Raw genomic sequence first — 19195 nt, 5'->3', positions numbered from 1 at the left:
TAAAAACAAAAAGGTCTCTCTTGCCAAATCAATCAGTGAATTCACATTTTAAAGAAGGGATTATCATCTACCAGTAGATGGCCAGCACAGAAACCTTAAAGAACACCCCATGTGTTGCAGATCAGCATGCTGAACACGTCTGGGGCTAATATGGGGTAATGGAAACAGTCAGTCATAGTGCCGATTTACAAAAACAGAGATAAAAATGTCCCTGCTAACTGTCATCCCATCTCCTCACTTGATTCCTCTTTGAAGTTTTTTGGCAAGGTTATTTTGAGGAAATTGGAAACCTGGGCGAAGATGACTTGTTCTTTACTGATGCCTAACACAGGTTTCACCTTGGTAGGGGAAGGCTAGAACAAGCCCTAAATCTTTCCCTGATCATAGGTAAATATGTAAAAGCTGGGGAGGTGCCATTCATATGGCTTTTATGAACCTCTGCTAAGCTTTTGATTTAGTGGACAGGGAAAAACTTTAGAACATTATGGCTTTAGCAGGTATTGGTCCCCCTCTGTTGGCTGTTCTGAAAAATTTACATCAAGATAATTATATGTCAGCACAGTACTCCCAGCTGGGTGACTTGATGCCCCCTATCCCAGTTACTCACGGGTTGAGACGGAGCTGCATTTTCACCCCATTTTTTATTTTTGTTTTCTAATAATGCATTGGATTCCTTTTTAAGCACATGCACTTTGGGTATGCCCAAAAGTGGCTAACGACTAATCCCTGTCCTCCTTTATGCAGATGACGAGTTTTTTCTAACCCATGCAGCCAATGGTCTGCAGGCATTTTAAAAAGGGTTTCTCAGCTTTACACAAAGACATAACCTTAAGGTTAACAATGATAAACTTATATTTTAACATGTAGCCCAAAAAACACCCATTCAAAAAAAATGTCATTTGGGTGGTATGCCCACAAAAAAAAAAAAAAAAATCAAGCACTTTAGTTATTTGGGAATTTTATTTGAGGGAAACCTATCCTAGGATAGTTTATTTTCTCACAGGTCACAAACGATGGAGGCGGGGTGTGAAACGTTGTTTAGGTTTGCAAAAAAGTTGGGCCACAAACCCAAAAAGGATTGGTCCAGTTATATAAAAGCAAATGCCTTTTTGTAGGCATACATGGTGCAAGGGTATGGGGGCATATGTCGCCCAAATCACTCCAGGTAATAGAAATCAGGTTTCATAGGAAACTGTTATGGTTTCCCAGATCTACTTTGAGTTTTATTTCTCATTGTGAAGCTGGACTGGGGTTCCTGGAGGACCGGGTGGGCCTAGCAGCCATTGTGTCATGGGTCAAGGTTTGGTCCTCTCCAGAGCTGAATTCTTCACATAAAATTCTAGAGGACTGCCTTGAACAAAGCAAACACCTGGCCATCCCATGGATTTCTTATGGGAAGTGTGCACTGCATGATAGAAGTATGAATCACCTTTTTGAAAACCCAGAGAATATTACCTCAAACTATAACGTCCGCGTTTAGGAACTGTACCTGGCTCATAGGGATAGACTGAGAATGTCAAAAGAGTCTTCAGTGATCATACCAATTTCAACATATATTGGCATGGAGAATTATTTGATGTGGATAAAGGGGTCAGAACATAGGTCTTACTTAACACGGCTTAGAGCCAACACAATTCATTTTTTGGGTGCTTTTCCAGTCATGGGGTCATGGTTTTCATCACTGCCATGCTGCCCCTGTGATGGGGTTTCTAAGAAGTCCACAATGCACTTTATTCTGTTTTGCACATTGTACTCTGCTTTTGGAAACAGTTTTTACGCCCTATTTTTAGAGAGAAATGTCCTGTAACATATCAGGAGGGGTTTATGACTGTATAGCGTTTAGGGTCTCCAAAAATGGGCTTTGCATTTTTTGAAATTCATTATTCAGGCTCTGACAGTAAGGAGGAAGTATGATGCATTTTTAATTGGGGGACTTGTGATTTTATTGTATTTGTTATTAATCTGGAGGTGATTGTATCTGTTTTTAATTACTGTGCTTTTGTGGTCATTTACCTGACCGAATAAAGTTTTAATTGATGATGATGGCGTCCTGTTTTTTGAAGTCATTATTTCGAAAACCTCTGATTCCATCACAGGGAAAAGGGAAGCACATAGTCTTGGCCAAAGCCCTAATGAGCCTCACAAACTTAAAGTTGAGTTCAAATAGCAGCTGATCTCTATCTTGCCAATCCCAAGCAAAATGTGATTCGATTCTCCGAGTTTACATTGGGGCCCCTGATTTGTCTGCGGGGCATGGACACATCGGGCACCACGTGGTGTTGCGGAGCACGCAATAAAATACATAAAACTGTGTTGTGGCTGCTTAAGAATGTTGGGTACATTCTGGAATCTCGGTCATTGAGATTCTAACTGAGTGGTCTCGAGGATGGTCTGCGGAGTGGAGAGATACTGGACGGTTGAGGAAATGGGAGCGGACGCTGCTGTTGGGTTGGTGGTTTTTGAATAAAGCTCTTTACACTAAACTACCGTGTCAGAGCTTAACACTGGCGACGAGGTGACCACCAACCCAGAACCCACAGATTTCTACTCTTCTGTCGTGACGCTATTTCCCCAGGGACTTGCTGCGCTTTTCCTACCTGATCGAACGAAAGTGCCTGTTTTCCTGGTTGAACGGATGGTCTTCTCCGTGTTGTTGGTAGAGTAAGCGTCTCCGGCGACCTCCATCAAATTTTCCCTGTGTCAGCGGCAGCATGGACGTTTTTCGCGGTCTCCACTAGGTGGGGGTGAGAACACGTTCCAGGAACAATTTCTGTCTGCTCTAGACAGTGGATTTGTTTGTGTTTTTATCCTTTCTTGCCGGCTACAGTTTTTTTCAGTTCAGCGCGAGCCTCCAACGGACCCAGCACGCTCGAGTGGGCACGCACATTTGTTGCTACAGGAGCCTAGCAACGCGGCCCTGGCAACGAGAAGTATACGGAAGGCCTAATAACGCGAGCCTGCATTGCGTGCGCAGCCATAGCAACGCTGCCTAGCAACGCGCTTGCGTCTCAATCGTCCAAGCCAGATTTATATATATATTTATTTTTTCTTTTTCTCCTCTTCGTTGTGCAGTGCTACATTGTGGAACAGTTTAAAGGGATTTTCTTCTACAGTGGACTTAAGACGCGTTACAAATTATGGCTACTCCTACAATGTCTCAGCCTCCTCCTTTTCTAACGGATAAAGGCGACCCGATTCTTCTGTGGAAGCGTTGGAAGAATCTTTTTGATTCCTATTTAATAGCGATAGGTGGGGAAAAGTTCTCTCCTGCAAGGAAACAAGCAGTCTTGTTGCACAATTTAGGAATTGAGGGCAGGAATATCTATGATAGTCTAGAGACCTTGTCCTTTGGAGGGGCAGAAGGTGAACCCAGAGACTGTTATGAGATGTCTGTGGCCATTTTAGCAGCACACTTTGAATCCAAACTCAATGTTGTTCTTGAGAGACACAAGTTTTTTGCACGCTCACAAGGGAAGTCTGAAAGTGTGGGTAATTACATTGCTGTTTTGCGCACGCTAGCACGCACTTGTGATTTTGGTGACATCACGGATTCCTTAATCCGTGACCAACTCGTCCGATGTACTAACAACAAGAGAGTTCAGGAGAAGCTACTGACGAAAAACCCAGGCTTAAGAGAGGCCATTGCAATTGTTGAAGGGATGGAGAGCACCAATAGTTGGATTAAGGAGATGAGTGGAGACAATGATTTGTGCACGGTTCAAGCACCGCATTTTCGCGAGGAGGTCTTGAGGGTTAGCTGTGACAGTGACAGTAAAACCCCAGGATTTACCCAAGAGAGGAAGAGAGAGCCTAGACTTCAGCGTTGTTTCCGTTGTGGTAATACAGGACATGCTGCGAACAGTCCTAATTGTTTCGCACGGAATTCTCAGTGTAGGAAGTGTGGGAAAAAAGGGCACTATGCTAGAGTCTGCAATAGTGACAAGAACAATATAGATGCTGTCACTGAGAATGTTAACAAGATGATCCTATGCATTGATTCGGATTCCGGCAACATTGTGAATGAGTCTGGAATGGTAGATGTAGGACCTGTAACCATGCCTGAGTGTGCTATTGAGCTTGATGGAAAAATAGTAACAGTATTAGCTGATTCGGGTTCTCCTTATACTATGGTGGGTGACAAGAATTACCGGGCAATTTTTGGGGAGGATTTCCATTCGTTAACAGCACCTGATATCAACCCTGTCAGTTATGGGGGGTCTAAAATAGAAGTGATAGGCTATAAGATCATGCGTATTCAATTCCAAAGTAAGGCCACTGTAGGGAAAGTTTATGTAGCAAAACGTGGGAACAATCTACTAGGTTGGCGTCACCAACGTGATATGGGGATTAAATTAGACCCCAATGCCAAGAGTCAGGTTATGGTAGTGAATGATAGCAACTTGGATCTTGATATTCTGAAGGATTTCCCTACTGTGTTCAGAGAAGAATTAGGTTGTCTGTCCAATTTTGAACACAGAATTATTCTTAAGAAGAATGCCACTCCTGTGCATAAAGTGAGAGGAGTTCCAAAATTAATGTTAGAACCTCTCAAAGTGGAGCTTAACAAGCTTTTGGATGCTGGTGTGATTGAGGAGATAGAGTCCTCTGAATGGTTGGCTCCCATTGTTCTAGCGCCGAAGGACAATGGGAGACGAATTTGCATGTGTGTGGACCTCAGAGACCTTAATAAGCATATTTGGGTTGATCGCCAACCCCTGCCCAATATTTCTGAGGAATTGTCAGGGCTTGGTGGTTCAAAAGTATTTAGTGTACTAGATTTGTCGTCAGCATATCACCAGGTTGTTTTACACCCAGACTCTAGACACCTCACGTCATTTGTAACTCCGCCAGGAGCTTATCAATTTCGTAGAATGCCTTTCGGGCTAGCCTCCGCTGCTGCCTGTTTTCAACGTATTATGAGGAAAGTTCTGGAGGGGGTTTTGGGTGTCCTAATCTTTCAAGACGACATTTTGGTTCATGGCAAAACGTTAGAGGAACATGATGAAATCCTTAGAGAAGTATTGTGTAGACTGGTTGGTTCTGGCCTCACGGTTAAGAAGGAAAAATGCAAGTTTAGAGTTTCTTCTGTGACCTACCTTGGTCATACTATTTCCAGTGAAGGGATTAAACCCAAGCTTGAGTTGGTTGATTCTATTGTCAGCGCCCCTGAACCCAAAGACAAGGAGGGTGTGAGATCCTTTTTAGGGCTGGCAGAGTATTATTCTAAATTTGTTGCCAACTTTGCGAGCGTGACACAACCTTTGAGATCCCTGTTGAAAAAGGGAAACACATTTGCATGGTCTAGAGACTGTGCAGCTGCTTTCACTTTTGTGAAAGACTGTATTGGGAAAATGCCCACATTAGGCCATTTCGACACACACGCTAAAACCTTCTTGTACACTGATGCTAGTGTAACTGGATTGGGGGCAGTGTTGATCCAAAGAGAAAATCAAGAAGAGAAGGTCATTGCCTTTTCTTCCCGTTCCCTGAAGGGGTCAGAGCAACAGTATTCTGTTATTGAGAGGGAGGCTCTTGCGTGCTCATGGGCAGTCAAGCATTTCAGATTCTATCTGTGGGGTTTACCCTTTGTTGTGAGAACTGATCACAGACCCCTCGTACAAATTTTTTCTTCAAAGAAAAGTGAGGGATTGACACCTAGAATAAAGAGGTGGGTTGAAGGGTTAATGGAGTATAATTTTTCTGTTGAGTATGTGCCCGGGCCGAAGAATACGGTAGCTGATTTCTTGTCTAGGAGTTCGATTAATAGTCATGACGAAAGCGAGGATGAGGGTGTCATTAGTTGGGTGAATGAGTTGGCTATAAGTGAAGATGAGTGGAAGACTGCTGTGGATCAAGATTCCATTAGACATGATCTTGCTGGTTACATTGTAAGAGGGTGGCCGGATTATAAGGACATTCCTGAACCTTTGAAGAGTTACTGGAACATTAGGGATGAACTGTCTTTAAGTGGTCGTGAGGTATTAAGGGGTACTAAATGCATACCTCCCACTGGTTTAAGAAATAAGATCATCAATTTGGCTCATGAGGGTCATTTGGGCAGGAATCTCACCAAATCAAGGTTGAGATTGATATATTGGTGGCCAGGGTTGGATCGTGAGGTCGAAGCGACCGTTAAAGATTGTGTGACATGTGCACGAAGTGACAAGAGTAAAGTGGTATCGAAACCCCCACTTTCCCCAGTTGCTGTGCCAGAAAGGCCCTGGGTGAAGCTAGGTCTAGATTTCATGGGCCCTTTCCATCTTCTCCCTGCTAGTGAACGGTATGTCATTCTCATGGTGGACTATACTTCAAGATGGGTAGTGACCAAGTGTGTTAACTCCCTAGATACCAGGACGGTGATTGAGTTTTTAATGGAGGAGTTCTCACGAGAGGGTGTACCCAGCCATTTGGTTACAGATAACGGGGTACAGTTGACATCCGTGGAGATGAAGTCCTTCTTGGACTCTTTAGCTATTGTGCATTTGAGAACTGCCTTGTACTTACCCCAGCCCAATGGTCTTGCAGAACGTATGAATAGGATGGTGAAGTACTGTGTCCAGGAAGCAGTTGAGACGCGAGTTTCTCTTGGGAGTCTCCTGAGAGACCAATGGTGGGCATATCGTAATACTCCCAATAGCGTTACGGGAATCGCCCCTTTTGAGTACATGAGGGGAAGGTTGGGTTGTAACAAGATGTTCCCAGCATGGTTCAGAGATAAGTTGGGATCATGTATTTCAGAGAAACTTGATAAACAAAAGTGGGGACTGGGAGATTACTGGTCCAGTGCACAGTCTCCCGACCTGAACCTATAATATCAAAATAAGTGCACTGTTCCACGACAGAGAGAAAACAAGAAAGAGATCAGAGGTGGCGAAACTATACTGAGTATACTCAGGAGAGCCCTCAAGCACCCTTTGGGGTGACAGGTATCATCATCGGGCTTGCTCCTCGCCAGACTGGTGCTGCAATGCCTGGCGGGCCGCCCAGCATTCTGGGTGGCACTCAACCATAATAAAATTGCTAACAACGGAGGTCTGGGGAAAGAATTGAATCGAAGATGGAGAGTGTGGAACAAAAGACAAGACTCTAAAATTAGCTCTGAACCTAAGCCACTATTTTAATGCGATAGAAATAGGGTTCAGGCCAATATTAAAAACAAAAGTATCAGAGTGTTACTGGGAATAATGTACCGTTACACTCTAAAATCAGGGAAGGTAGTTCACCTAATCCTGCATGGTCAACATGTTTCGCGTCTATGTTTGGTCACAAAGTGATCCAGTGACGCTTCTTCAGGACCCACAAAAAAAGTCTATGATTATAAAACTACTTCTCCTATATATCAGTAATATTATCAAGTGCACATACAGTCACTTACAGAGTGGAAGACAGAATATGCCTAAGTCAATCGGTCAGTATAGTCGCCCATCCCATATTAGAGATTGGGCTCCCTAGGTCTGCGCTAGCATCAACCAAGGAAAACGAATTTGTCACGTCCTTGGTGTGTCCGGGAACCTGCCCTCTGCTGCGCGCCTGTAGACGAGAGAAACTTGACCAGGAGAAACTTGGTAAAGCGTCCATGCGTAGGAGCGATCATCAACAAAAGTACAAATTGCGGTATGATTTCAAATCTTGTGTGTCCGATGTTACATGGAAGGTTGATGACTTGGTATGGTTGAAAGACCCTAATTACAAAACTAAAGGGAGGTCAAGTTTCAAAGGCCCTTTCCGTATTAAGGAGGTGAGGGAAAATGTGGTTGTGCTGGATAATGGTGAAGTGTGGAGTATGTCCAGAATTGCAAAATGGAACTGTCCCAGGATTGATTCCGATAATCTGTCTAATCGAGGAGCGAACCACACCGCAAGGACAGAGTCCAAGGTAACACCATGCAAGACAACTCCTGTCAGACTCCGTTCTAAACCAGTGTGGTGGAAGGACTATGTTTCTTGAATTCCGATGTTTTTCCTGCATACTTCTGTGCAATTTAAATATTCTGTATTATCCTGTTATTCCGGCCATTACATTGTCATATTGTTGCTTATTTGTTTTATCCACACACATATGTTATATTTTCTTTTTTTTCCTTTTTTGTTGTTGTTCCTTTTATGTATTCCATCCCTAGTGTAATAAGGGGGATGTGTTGTGGCTGCTTAAGAATGTTGGGTACAGTCTGGAATCTCGGTCATTGAGATTCTAACTGAGTGGTCTCGAGGATGGTCTGCGGAGTGGAGAGATACTGGACGGTTGAGGAAATGGGAGCTGACGCTGCTGTTGGGTTTGTGGTTTTTGAATAAAGCTCTTTACACTAAACTACCGTGTCAGAGCTTAACAAACTGTTTTACTAAAACAGGTGTGGTTTGTTGATATTCTTGCTGGTGTCACACTTGGCCAATACTAGGGTGCGTGGGGGCAGATGTTCCTCAGCAATCGGATACTACAGGCCTCAGTCACTCTTGGTGCACCATTGGCATGAATAAGCATACCAGGGGTCTTTAGAGCGTCGGTCTTTTGTAACTGCGTGGAACTTACCCCTGCATTTTTGCAATATACATAAGACATTACTGTCGAGCATCTGCACACTTCCCACTGCATGCAGTTAATGCACCGGGGACGCATGATTATTGAAGTGTGCACTGCCTATGTCCATCTGAGAAGCAGGACAATGAAAAAAAAGGCAATTCCTTCTGGGAGATAAATGACACTGCAGTATGGTCTAGCGTAAAAAACGACCTTGAGTCTATTGTGAGGATCACTCAGTTGAGATTTCATTTGTAAATAATTTCACTGAAAAATAACATGGCGTGTAACTCCGCCCCCTATGCTCAAAATGCCTCCGTTTTACGATTTTCAGTTACTAACACTGACAAATGTGCCCGTTATTTGAAATGAACCGATTACAAATTGGCACCTCGGTGTCTGTCCCCTTTGAATTATCTGAGGCGATAACCAACGCCTGATCCTACTGCTGTGTACCGTTATTAAATTAAATCACCTATACAAGTTCATTCCCCAAATGCCTTCCAGAAAAACACGAATCTTGCAGGGATGTTGACGAACAGTGACAGCCAGGTCATTCATCAATGTCCTTGGCAAAAGACAGTCACATTTTTTACACAAACTTCATTTTATTGGAAGTTGAAGAAGCTATAAATCTCCATCTTCTGCTTTCATTTGTCTTCAGGGGAAAATTTACAACCACGCCCTTAGATTCATATGTGTGCTGTCAGCTGCATTTGTGGGTTGAAGGGGAGAGATGCTGGTCGTACGGATCGTTCAATGAAAACATTAGAGTGGAGCTAAATCGAAACGGCGCGCGCACGGTTTCTGAACATCAACTTTTTAGGAAAATGAGTGCAAAATGTATATAAAAGGACACTACTTTTACTCTACCAAGTTCTTTAGAGCGCACAAGTTGTTTTTTCCTCTCTGGCTTTAATCGTTCGCTGCGGTGTCTTGTGATTTTTTTGATGGCGCGGGTGTGAGGTTTTGCAAGCAGTGCCATAAAGTACTGCACTAATCTGGGAAGTTAGAAGAGAATAACACTTACTATGCTACTTTCATCACTGCAGGCAACTTCAAAATGACTACTCACTTCCATTAGTACTCGCTGGAATCAATGTAGGAGCCCCTTCAGGGAGGCTTTCTCCCTCCATCACGATTACAGCAAGACCATTCCAGCACCTAACAGCCACACTCAGGACTACACCCAGCCTCTCTCCGAAAATCAGTTATGAGTGATTTTCCACCTTACTCCCTCTACCTTACTCCCTCTACGTGGTCTCAGGATTGGTCCTACATTCGCAGATTTTTAAGTGTACCAAAGCTCCCATTTGTCTCAACACTAAAAGTCCTTATGGGAGGAAAGCACTTACAGAAGACACAAATAATTCGGGGAACAATCTTTACCACAGACCCCTTAGTACTTTACCACACAGCTAAGTTTTGTTTTTAAATAACCTAATCTGCACGACAGTTAAAACAAAGTGGTTTACCTGCGGGTAAAGATAATAGGAGACAGAGGTGATTTTAGTGGGTGTGTAGAGGCAAGGGTAATTGCCATAGTGTGTTGCACTTCTCTGCCCGTAACTAGGTCTATTTTCTTACTAAAATCAAAATGGCAACTCCACGTTGACCTTTTATAGACAGGAAAGAAATACTCGGCTTGCCTCATATTAGATCCATTAGCACCCAGAATCCAAACCTATTCGTCTTCCAGAATTGTGAGCATATGAGCTGGTTCTAAACATTTATGTCCTGCTTTATAATATCAATCTTGTATACACCTCCTAAGCAAATATTCCTAATTAACACCTGAATTACTTGTCATTTAAGAGACAAGTGTCATAAGGAATGTGTTCGCGTTATAGGTCAATTATTTAGACCATTTTAAATAAGAAAATCCTAAGGACCAATTGAATTTTAGCCTGATTCGATTACAGTTTTCTCTTAGTGGAAATTTGATGTGATATGGTATATACTAAATGGCTCTAAACCCAACTAGGATTATCAAACTAAACAACTCTTGCTTGATACTCTAACAGAAGGTGAGAAGAAACACACAAAAGTAAGCCTTAAGGCACACTGCATGCAGTGGTGCAACAACCTGAACAAAACTCTCAGAAAGTAAACAAATATTTGGCTGTTCAGGAAAGAGCTCAAAACATGCAAGTCAAGCAAGCTTTAAAACAAGATCCACTACTACTCATCCAAAGGGCCAACTCCCAAAAACATCCTAATGTGGTGACATACAAATCAGATAATGTACCGAGATCCCTGATCTGTCTTCAGTCAGAGGGTGGACCAGCATTTATTAGGGTAAATAGTGATCTCATCCACATAGGTCCAACCTCAGGAACATGCAATGCAGGAAGTAACAGGGCACCCAATTAACGCAATGAAGCAAAGTAATCTGAAATAGGCAACAGGGAACAAATGGGTTCTATAGAAATATACTTAATACATCAGAATTGGGCTTTTAACGAAGTTCAAGATATTTTACAAGTTCTTTCTTGCTAAAGGCCTATACAATCCCATCATTTCCCAAACTACATAGTCTAATAGAAATCATGCTCCTACTAAACCTTTCAAGATAAGATCATCTTCATTGAGAGTGTCTCGCCATTGATGGAACTGTCTTGTCATCTGAAAGCCACAGCGGAGCATATTCTGTTACCAAAATATTAATATTGACCTTTGCTGGAGGAAACTCACAGTGTGTCATGTTTTTCTTAGTGGGTTATAGTTAATTCCGCAGTAACCCATCCAGTCAGGTGAAACAAGACATGGATGCCAAAGGGCCAAGCAGGGGCTTTGGGTTACCCATTACTAAATCTTGAGGTCTTGGTCAGTAGTGATCAAGTTTAAGTGATTTTATTGTAAAGTATGCCTAATTATTTCAATGGAACTCAGTAGGTTGGCTATAACGGATTACAGTTTCCTGGAGTGCCTTAAAAAATTTAGGTGGCAGAAAATGTGAACTTTCTAGAGGTTTCCTATTATGGGTAGTCATCCATGGTGGACCATAAAGTTTCTAATTTAAAAACACAAGTTATGGGGATATATGGTACACATTGCTCCTGGTATTGTTTAAAAGCTTGATATTATTTTCTTGAAAAATATGGCATACCCACATACAGGTACAATGGGTTTATAGTGATTAATATAACAATGGTGTCTGCAGCAACTCACTGGTACCTTGGTAAGGAATGCAGGCAACCAAAGGAACTAACATACGCCTAACCCACCTCACTTCGGTCAGTAGATACATCAGAACCACGTGCCCTCTATTTGGAGAGATAAAACAGACTGTTCCTTTCAATATCAATGACTTCAATTCTAGTCATTGTAAGTGTTTTCCAGGGAGTGTAACATCTCAAAACTACAATTTATGGAACAAAGCAGAGGTAACATTCAAGAGATAGTCATATCTAGGTGATTATAATAAAGAGGAAATCTGGAGAATAAGGTCACAAAAAAATTCAAAACTTATGCTGACCTCATCAAACGTAGACCACTATAATTAACTCCACTGGTTCCAAGAATAATCGGTTGGCACAAAGTGGCTGACTTAAAATCCTTCCGGTCAACCTGGAACAACCAAGGGACTGTTTGCACCTCCAGAACCGGATGCAGTGACACTGGCTATTTCTCAGTTATTCAAAAGCAGAGACCTATTCCCAGGTCCTGCTGATCTCACTTTTTTTGGAATAAGCAGGCCAACCTTCCTGATACTGCTGCACCCCCTACAGAGATGTCACAAATCACAGATTCACATTTGAAACCCATTTATCTATATGTCTTTTGTTCATGGTGTAGCCAAAGACGTATTTTGCTTTCAGAGTACCTCCAGGGAATAACAGCTATGTTTCTTCCGCAGGAGTATGTAGTTCTGATCAATGCAGTCATAATGTTGAGCTTTCGACTAATGCTACAGCACTGATGTTGGACATCCAGCAAAACTATTACAACAAATTTGAGGGTGTTAGAAATCCAATGACAAGTTTTGTTCAATTGTCTTTAATAAATTCTGAACCTTACTGTGAGCAGCTCCTTCTGAAGTTCTTACTGTTAAATAATAGTATCCCACCTCCCCACCATTCTGTGATAACGTCTCATGATGTTGGATCAACACAAATCCTTAAATAAATAAAAATATATAATGATTAGGTTATCAGCCTTAAAAGTCAGGCAAACGTTGGAAAGGGAATTTTTGAAGCATTTCTGAATGGTATAAATAATGGCCATGTTGCAATTTACAAGGTAAGTGGATTCTATTGAGTGTGGGTGTTAGACACAAATGTCCCGGAAATTTGGATTTTGGAATGAAGACATGATGTAAGTAAACAGATCAAGGTGGTCTGCATGGAGAGTAGTAAGTGATCTTACAGCACAGGTAGAAAAAACTTGCCTGATAGACATATAAAAGTCACTCATGGCAGTGAGCTGTCCTCATATAGATGAAAACTTCCATCATTGGCACACTTTTATCATGAATGTCAATTCACCAAAACACCAGGGGTAGCGGAAGAGACATCACACGTCATTTGAACTTTCTTTTCACTCATGCTCATATGCTTATACATACCCACACATACACACACTCTTCATCAGATAAACACACTCATCTGCACACAACATACATTTGAAGGCATTTTGTACTAACCTTAGCAGCTAGAGAGGGTCATAGATCGACTAATTGTACTCCATTTGTATTACACTAATAGTGAATAATATGTTATTATTTGTTATAGTTATGTTATTATTCACTATTAGAATAATAAAAATTGACGACAAAACAGAGCAATTAGAGTACAAACTGATGTCCATAAGATCGAGCTACCCTTGTGTTTCCTGGCACTGATTTTGCCTCCTGTGAGGCCTGGGATCACAAATGCAGTGCCAGGGATTGCAAGCCACAGGTCGCAGTTGTGACCCTAAATGACGTCCATGGCTTTTATATACAACAATATATAGGCAAGATGATATCCCCCTCCAAAGTCAGGATAGGATGTATTTAATAGGAAGACCCTTAAATCCCCTCTTTATACGGACAGATGCCCATAGTAACTCGATCCAGGAGTTTGATTGTACCTCCTTGTACATTCTTTACTGCCAGAAAGGAGAAGCACGCTGAGTAGGAATATCTAAGTTAGTTGATTAATGCAAACGATTTAGTTTTCACCTATTCAGCTGACATCTCAGCAAGCCACTCTCTAAACTAAAAAATGCTAAAAGAGAAAAAAAATCTTTCAGTGCCAAAATTCCACACTCATAGTAATTCAAGCTATATATAGAATCTGTCTAGCACACTTTTGACAAGCGCTTTCACAGTAAGTGTCAGGCTGTGCCCTTAAGTCTGTATGGCTGGCTTTTAGTGACCTCTGACATTACGCCACCCGACCAGATTGGACTGTCTGCAGTCACAACTGAGGAGCTCCATCAAGGGAATACGGATACCAAGAAATTCAGTCAAGCTTTGCTGCCAAGCAAGAGAAGGGAAGTGGGAGTAGATGGATTGAGGGTAGTATCCTGCTGCATGCAGTCCTGGAGACAGAATTTAAAAGATTTGGATTTAGGAATGAGGCATTCAAATTATTAATAGAAAATGGTTTCATATCACAATTGACTTGAATCCCCAAAACAAATGACATGATATGCAATAGTATTTTTAAAGGCTCTTCAGAGAGTGACTTTAGACGAGTTTTATCATTGGTTCATAGTAATTATTAATATATTTATGTAAAACATGAAGAAAAGGGTGAACCGATGATCAACAGGCTCTTTATAAAACGATGTTCAGGAAAACGTATTTTTCTACACATATGACAGCACCTTTGGGTTGGACGGTTCTTCAGCTTTTTCTAATTATCATTCACCCACGGAGTGGCCGCAAACCTGTCCCAACCCTCAATTTATTATTTAGCAATTGCACCACAGTGACAGATTTTCCTTGAGAAACATTTGTGCAAGTAAAATACCACCATCCCTAACTCTGTGAATCGGAATGTGGGTTTTATTCAACCTATGTCTTTTTGTGTTGAAATCAACAGAGAACAGATTCTGATTTTTTTTTGATTTGGGCTCCTAGTGCATACAATTACTCTGTTCATTTTAAGTGCTGCTATTATATTGCTCGGAGGATGCCTAGATGTCTTATCTGAGCACCCAACTGTTCCGCACCACCTACCTGGAACAAGTCACATAACTACACTACAAAAACAATTGACAGCCATTTGTTTTTCCCTCCTACAACTATTTTAGATTTTTATTGAAAAATGAAAAAATATTACATCAATAGCATAAAATGGATAAGCCATAAGAACCTGCGCGCTTTTTGGAGAAAAGTGGTAGTCATGGGGTACACATGCACACTTTGGAAAATATGTTTTTGGTGTGCCTCAAAGGAATGTTATTGGTGCCAGTTCCACCATGGTCAAATCACTACCATGGACATTAAAAAAACAAACTTTGGAAAAGTCAATTGGTATGGCTTATTGTTAGGGGAAGCGACTGGAAATCATTGGACATCCTAGTGGATGTTAAACACAGCTGTCTTAGAAAGAAAATCTCATGATGAGCCAACATCTTGGGCTACATCCTCAAAATGGATGCTAGGAGTAGAAGGTCCATTTATTGCACAGACTTCATTAGGAACGTTAGGCATTAGCCCTTAAAGAGCTGTGTTATAAATAGTAATTAGTCATAAGATGAATTTTGCATTTTAAGTGGTGGCATTTGTAGGCATACACAGCCAAATACTGTGTAAAAGGGATGCCCACTCTCTATGTACTTGTTAGTGTATGTTTTTGATGGGATGAGGTCTGCCCTTACACAGCTAAATCTTTCTCTAGCCTGACCTCATCTACAAAGCCACCACGACTGATGGGAAGGCAACAAGTCTTCTACATCTATTTTCCCATGCTCTGGAATGACATCCTTGTAGCCATCAATATTGCCCCGACACTGCTGCAAGTTGGGAAAGAACACTACATCATATTGAAGTAACTGTCCATCTCCAATCTCAGAACCCCACGACCCCTCCAATCACTAACTGACTGTTTGAGTAAGTTGTCACTATACAAACGGAACATATAAACATACCTAAAAGGTAAAAGTACATTTTATGAGACATTGGAGGTGCGTTTTTCTTTAGGAGCAGGTAAACTCAGTCACACTGGTACTATGAGAGTCGTCTGGACTATGCTATCTTTGCCCTGTTTCAGATTAGACATGTCTTTTGCACAGGATCAGAGGCAGGGCGGGTTCTTTTCACACTGTATCACATCTTCAAATAGGTATGTGATTGGTGCATGCTTAAATTGAGATACCGCTCCGTTTGTTTTGTTGCTCTAGTTCATGGTTTGAATACTTTTGGGTAGGTGTTTTATTTGATATTGTTAATGGAGTATATGCTTGCGCCGGGAGACTACTATTGTCCATTGTAACAAAGACTCGGGTAAAGTCGATTATATATATCCTCACAACAAGACACCACGCACCCGTCGGCTGCCTGCCTGCAATTTTCCAAATCCCACCAATGGAAGCCCACAGGCCATTCCAGTGGTACTTCAGAGTCATCAGACATTTAGAGCCTGACGTGTCCGAACTAAGAAGAGTGACAACGTAAGTGTTGCACCTGTGTCTGTAGTGGTTTAGTTTATTGTTGGCATCTATATTTTAAAAGTGTGTTTACAGCAATCCTATGTCTGGCTTTATTATTTTTGTAACCGATTGGTTCATATAATGATAATATTTTAATATAAAAGTCTTCATACTTGCTGCTTGGTTCTAATCAATGCAATAGCAGGTTCTATTTTTAACAATTTAATTGCGCTCTCTTTATCAACCTTAGAAGGATGAAAGTGGTGCAACAAAGCATTTTACAAACTCCTCTGGAACAAAAACGCCCAACAGACATAATAAGTTCTTCATTCTTAGCTGCCTGGTATTTCTGGAAGTAATCTTTTTAACCATTTAAGCAGCTTTTCATTGGGTGCAGTATTATCTTTCCATTTTAAGTGACACCCTAGAAAGGGGGATAACTTTTGTGTTACATATTCCTCGCTTCTGAGCTCCGGACCATATAAATTTGGAGCAGGAGAAAGAGTGCTTAATCACTGGGCAAGTTGTAATTCTGATTTGGATAAAACTCGTTTGCGTCTGAATCAGGACTACCAAAGACCCAGCATGAGGACAGTGATGTGCATCAGACACTGTTTTGTTGCAAAGAAATAAATAGGACAAAAGAAATCAAAACTGTGATAGAAGCAATTAATAGTAATCGAAACACCTTGCTGCTACTGCAATAGTCCTGAAAAGAAAGGACGTCATCCGTAGTATTTATTTTCACTAGTAATAGTACACCATGAGATTTTTTTACCCACTCAGAATGTTCAAAGAGAAAGCAATGTCCATAAAACAAAAAAAACCATGAGAGAAGAGCATGCGCCACCCCCAATACTGTACCATGAGAAATACCGTCCCCCGGGAATGACTGTGCAATGAGACTGTATCAGCTTCAAGAGCGAAAACCGTCATCGATCTGTGTTAACCTTTTTATATCTGTAGACATGTTAGATACCCGACTGACTAAATGTAGGGAGAATAACTACAGTCCGTCCAGGATTACAGCTAAATGTGTTTAAGTGATATAATTTTTTTTTTTTTTTTTTTTTTTTTTTTTAACACTTACAACTTGTAGTCTGGTATTTTTCAAAAACTCACCGCTGGATTCAACTGTGTTTTTAAGGAAACCTCTTGCAGCTTATTCTCAATTACTAAGTGCATTGGCAGCATACATAAAGTGATTCCCTGAATCACTTCGAGGTGCTGAGTATGGTATACCAAAATTAGCATGGTTAGCCCTAATTACTTTACATCAGTCTCATTGCGCCACGAAGAATACTAGCAGTTGTGAATGACTACGTAGCAAAACTCCACAAACCACAATATTGTGCCATGAGAAAAACTGTCTCATGTGAGTAAGAATGAAATGAGAAATCATTCCAGGAAGAACACTGATGTCTGAGGCTTGTGCACTCTTTTAAAATACTGATCCACTATAACACTGCCTGTTGCGGATATGATATGTGAAATAATGCCCAATGGCTAGCAGGAAAACCAGCTTTGCAGTTGTATAAATGCTGTGTACCAGAGATTCACAACCAATGTGTCAGCAGACAAAACCAATTAGAATGCCGTGAATACAAAACATAAGACGCCTCTACGAATATGACTTGAAATGTACTGTAGGGATTTAAAACATCACAACTTCGCCATGAATTAAAGAGAGGCAACATGAAAAAAACTTTCAAATTAAATTACTTCTCACCAAAATCTGCAAGCTTCAACTCCCCTGTGTCGCTTATTAGCAGGTTCTGCGGTTTCAGGTCTCTGTGCAAAATATAGCCCTGGTGAATGTATGACAATCCTCTGAGCAACTGGAACAAAAATAACTAGGGAAAAAAACACAAAAAGAAGGAACAGAAGTGAGGAAAATAAATCAATTTATTGCGTTTTTTACATCAAATCAGGGCGTTAATATACAGACACACACAATGTAAAAACTCACATCAAATGTTAAATCCCTGGCAACGCTTTGTTCATCAGATCACCCCATGACAGGTATATATAATGTTGCCAGTTGTAGGCTACAGTTTAAAAAATCATTGGTCTAATTCACCTGATGACCCGCAGCGTAGCTCAGTCAGTGAGATTCAGAGGGGGGAGTCTGAAAATTCCCAACCATCTCCGCAATACGCTCAGCTGAAAAATGATGGTGCGTCAAGCATAGTTTGAAGGGCTTAGTGATAAACATTGGGAGGATAGATGCTTTGGCTGTTAAGGGTGCTAAGGGCAGTGATGGCATTAGTCTGAAAAGTTATTGAAATTCTTGAAGCCTTTCGACTCTAAGCATGTGTTCTATAGGATGAGCTTTGATAACAGCTGGCAGAATTTTATGACCTGAGTGTGCAGTAGGTAAATATTTGATCTGATTTAGTTTCCACATATGCTTGTGGTCAATAAACCAATAATCTAATTTGAACTATGTTCATATTTCACACTGTGAAAAGGATACACCTTTTGATTCCCCCAATTTCTCCCTCCAAGCATCTCTCAAACTTAGGTTCCTCAACATATCCTTCTGACTACTCGTCATTTTTGGAGAGCAGACGTTGGTTCGCCGATTGGATCTGTCCCTTTTACAATCCAACAGAATATTAAAATCGTCTATCCATTTCATAGGGGTTTTAAACTCTAATAACTTTACAAATAAACATTTTTGAAGGCCCGGGTCATGAAGATTCAAACCATAATACCGAATACAGACAAAGCTAACTTGAGCCAAAATTATGTCCATAATTACCCATCTCCCTTTTTCATCCACGTACGAGCACACCACTTTCAACACTGGATTTGTTGGGACTGGACTAGTTACTCCCTTTGTTACATATTTCTGAGTAGTGAAAAACGCCTCCTAAATCCACCTCTGTTTTGACACAAGTTCTTTTATTTCAGGACCCAGTAAATTTGTCTCCTGCAACACCACCACATCTGCTCTAAGATCCCTTATTTCATGCAAGATCACCCTTTGCCTTCTTCTAACTCAGAGGCCATTTACATTCCAAGACATTATTTTAATGGCACGCCAATGACTATTCTCACCCCCCTATTTGTTTCATGTTCAAGCATTTTCTG

At 41.2% G+C, this 19195-nt stretch overlaps 1 protein-coding gene across 6 annotated transcripts in view; it reads right to left on the bottom strand.

Moving 5' to 3' along the window:
* The window catches only part of CDK14 (cyclin dependent kinase 14), a 1910605-nt gene that overhangs the window by 841862 nt on the left and 1049548 nt on the right, over positions 1–19195 (bottom strand). For all 6 annotated transcript variants that reach the window (XR_011199184.1, XR_011199185.1, XM_069211609.1 and 3 more), the window contains one exon: positions 17829–17952. Coding sequence is in view for 4 of the 6 variants with exons in the window: in XM_069211609.1 (XP_069067710.1) it covers positions 17829–17952 (124 nt within the window). In the remaining 2 variants the exon portion in view is untranslated. The remainder of the gene's footprint in view (positions 1–17828; positions 17953–19195) is intronic.

The sequence above is a fragment of the Pleurodeles waltl genome, chromosome 10, assembly GCF_031143425.1.
Source record: "Pleurodeles waltl isolate 20211129_DDA chromosome 10, aPleWal1.hap1.20221129, whole genome shotgun sequence".
NCBI classification, from domain to species: Eukaryota; Metazoa; Chordata; class Amphibia; order Caudata; family Salamandridae; genus Pleurodeles; species Pleurodeles waltl.
This window is presented reverse-complemented; position numbering and strand designations above follow the sequence as displayed.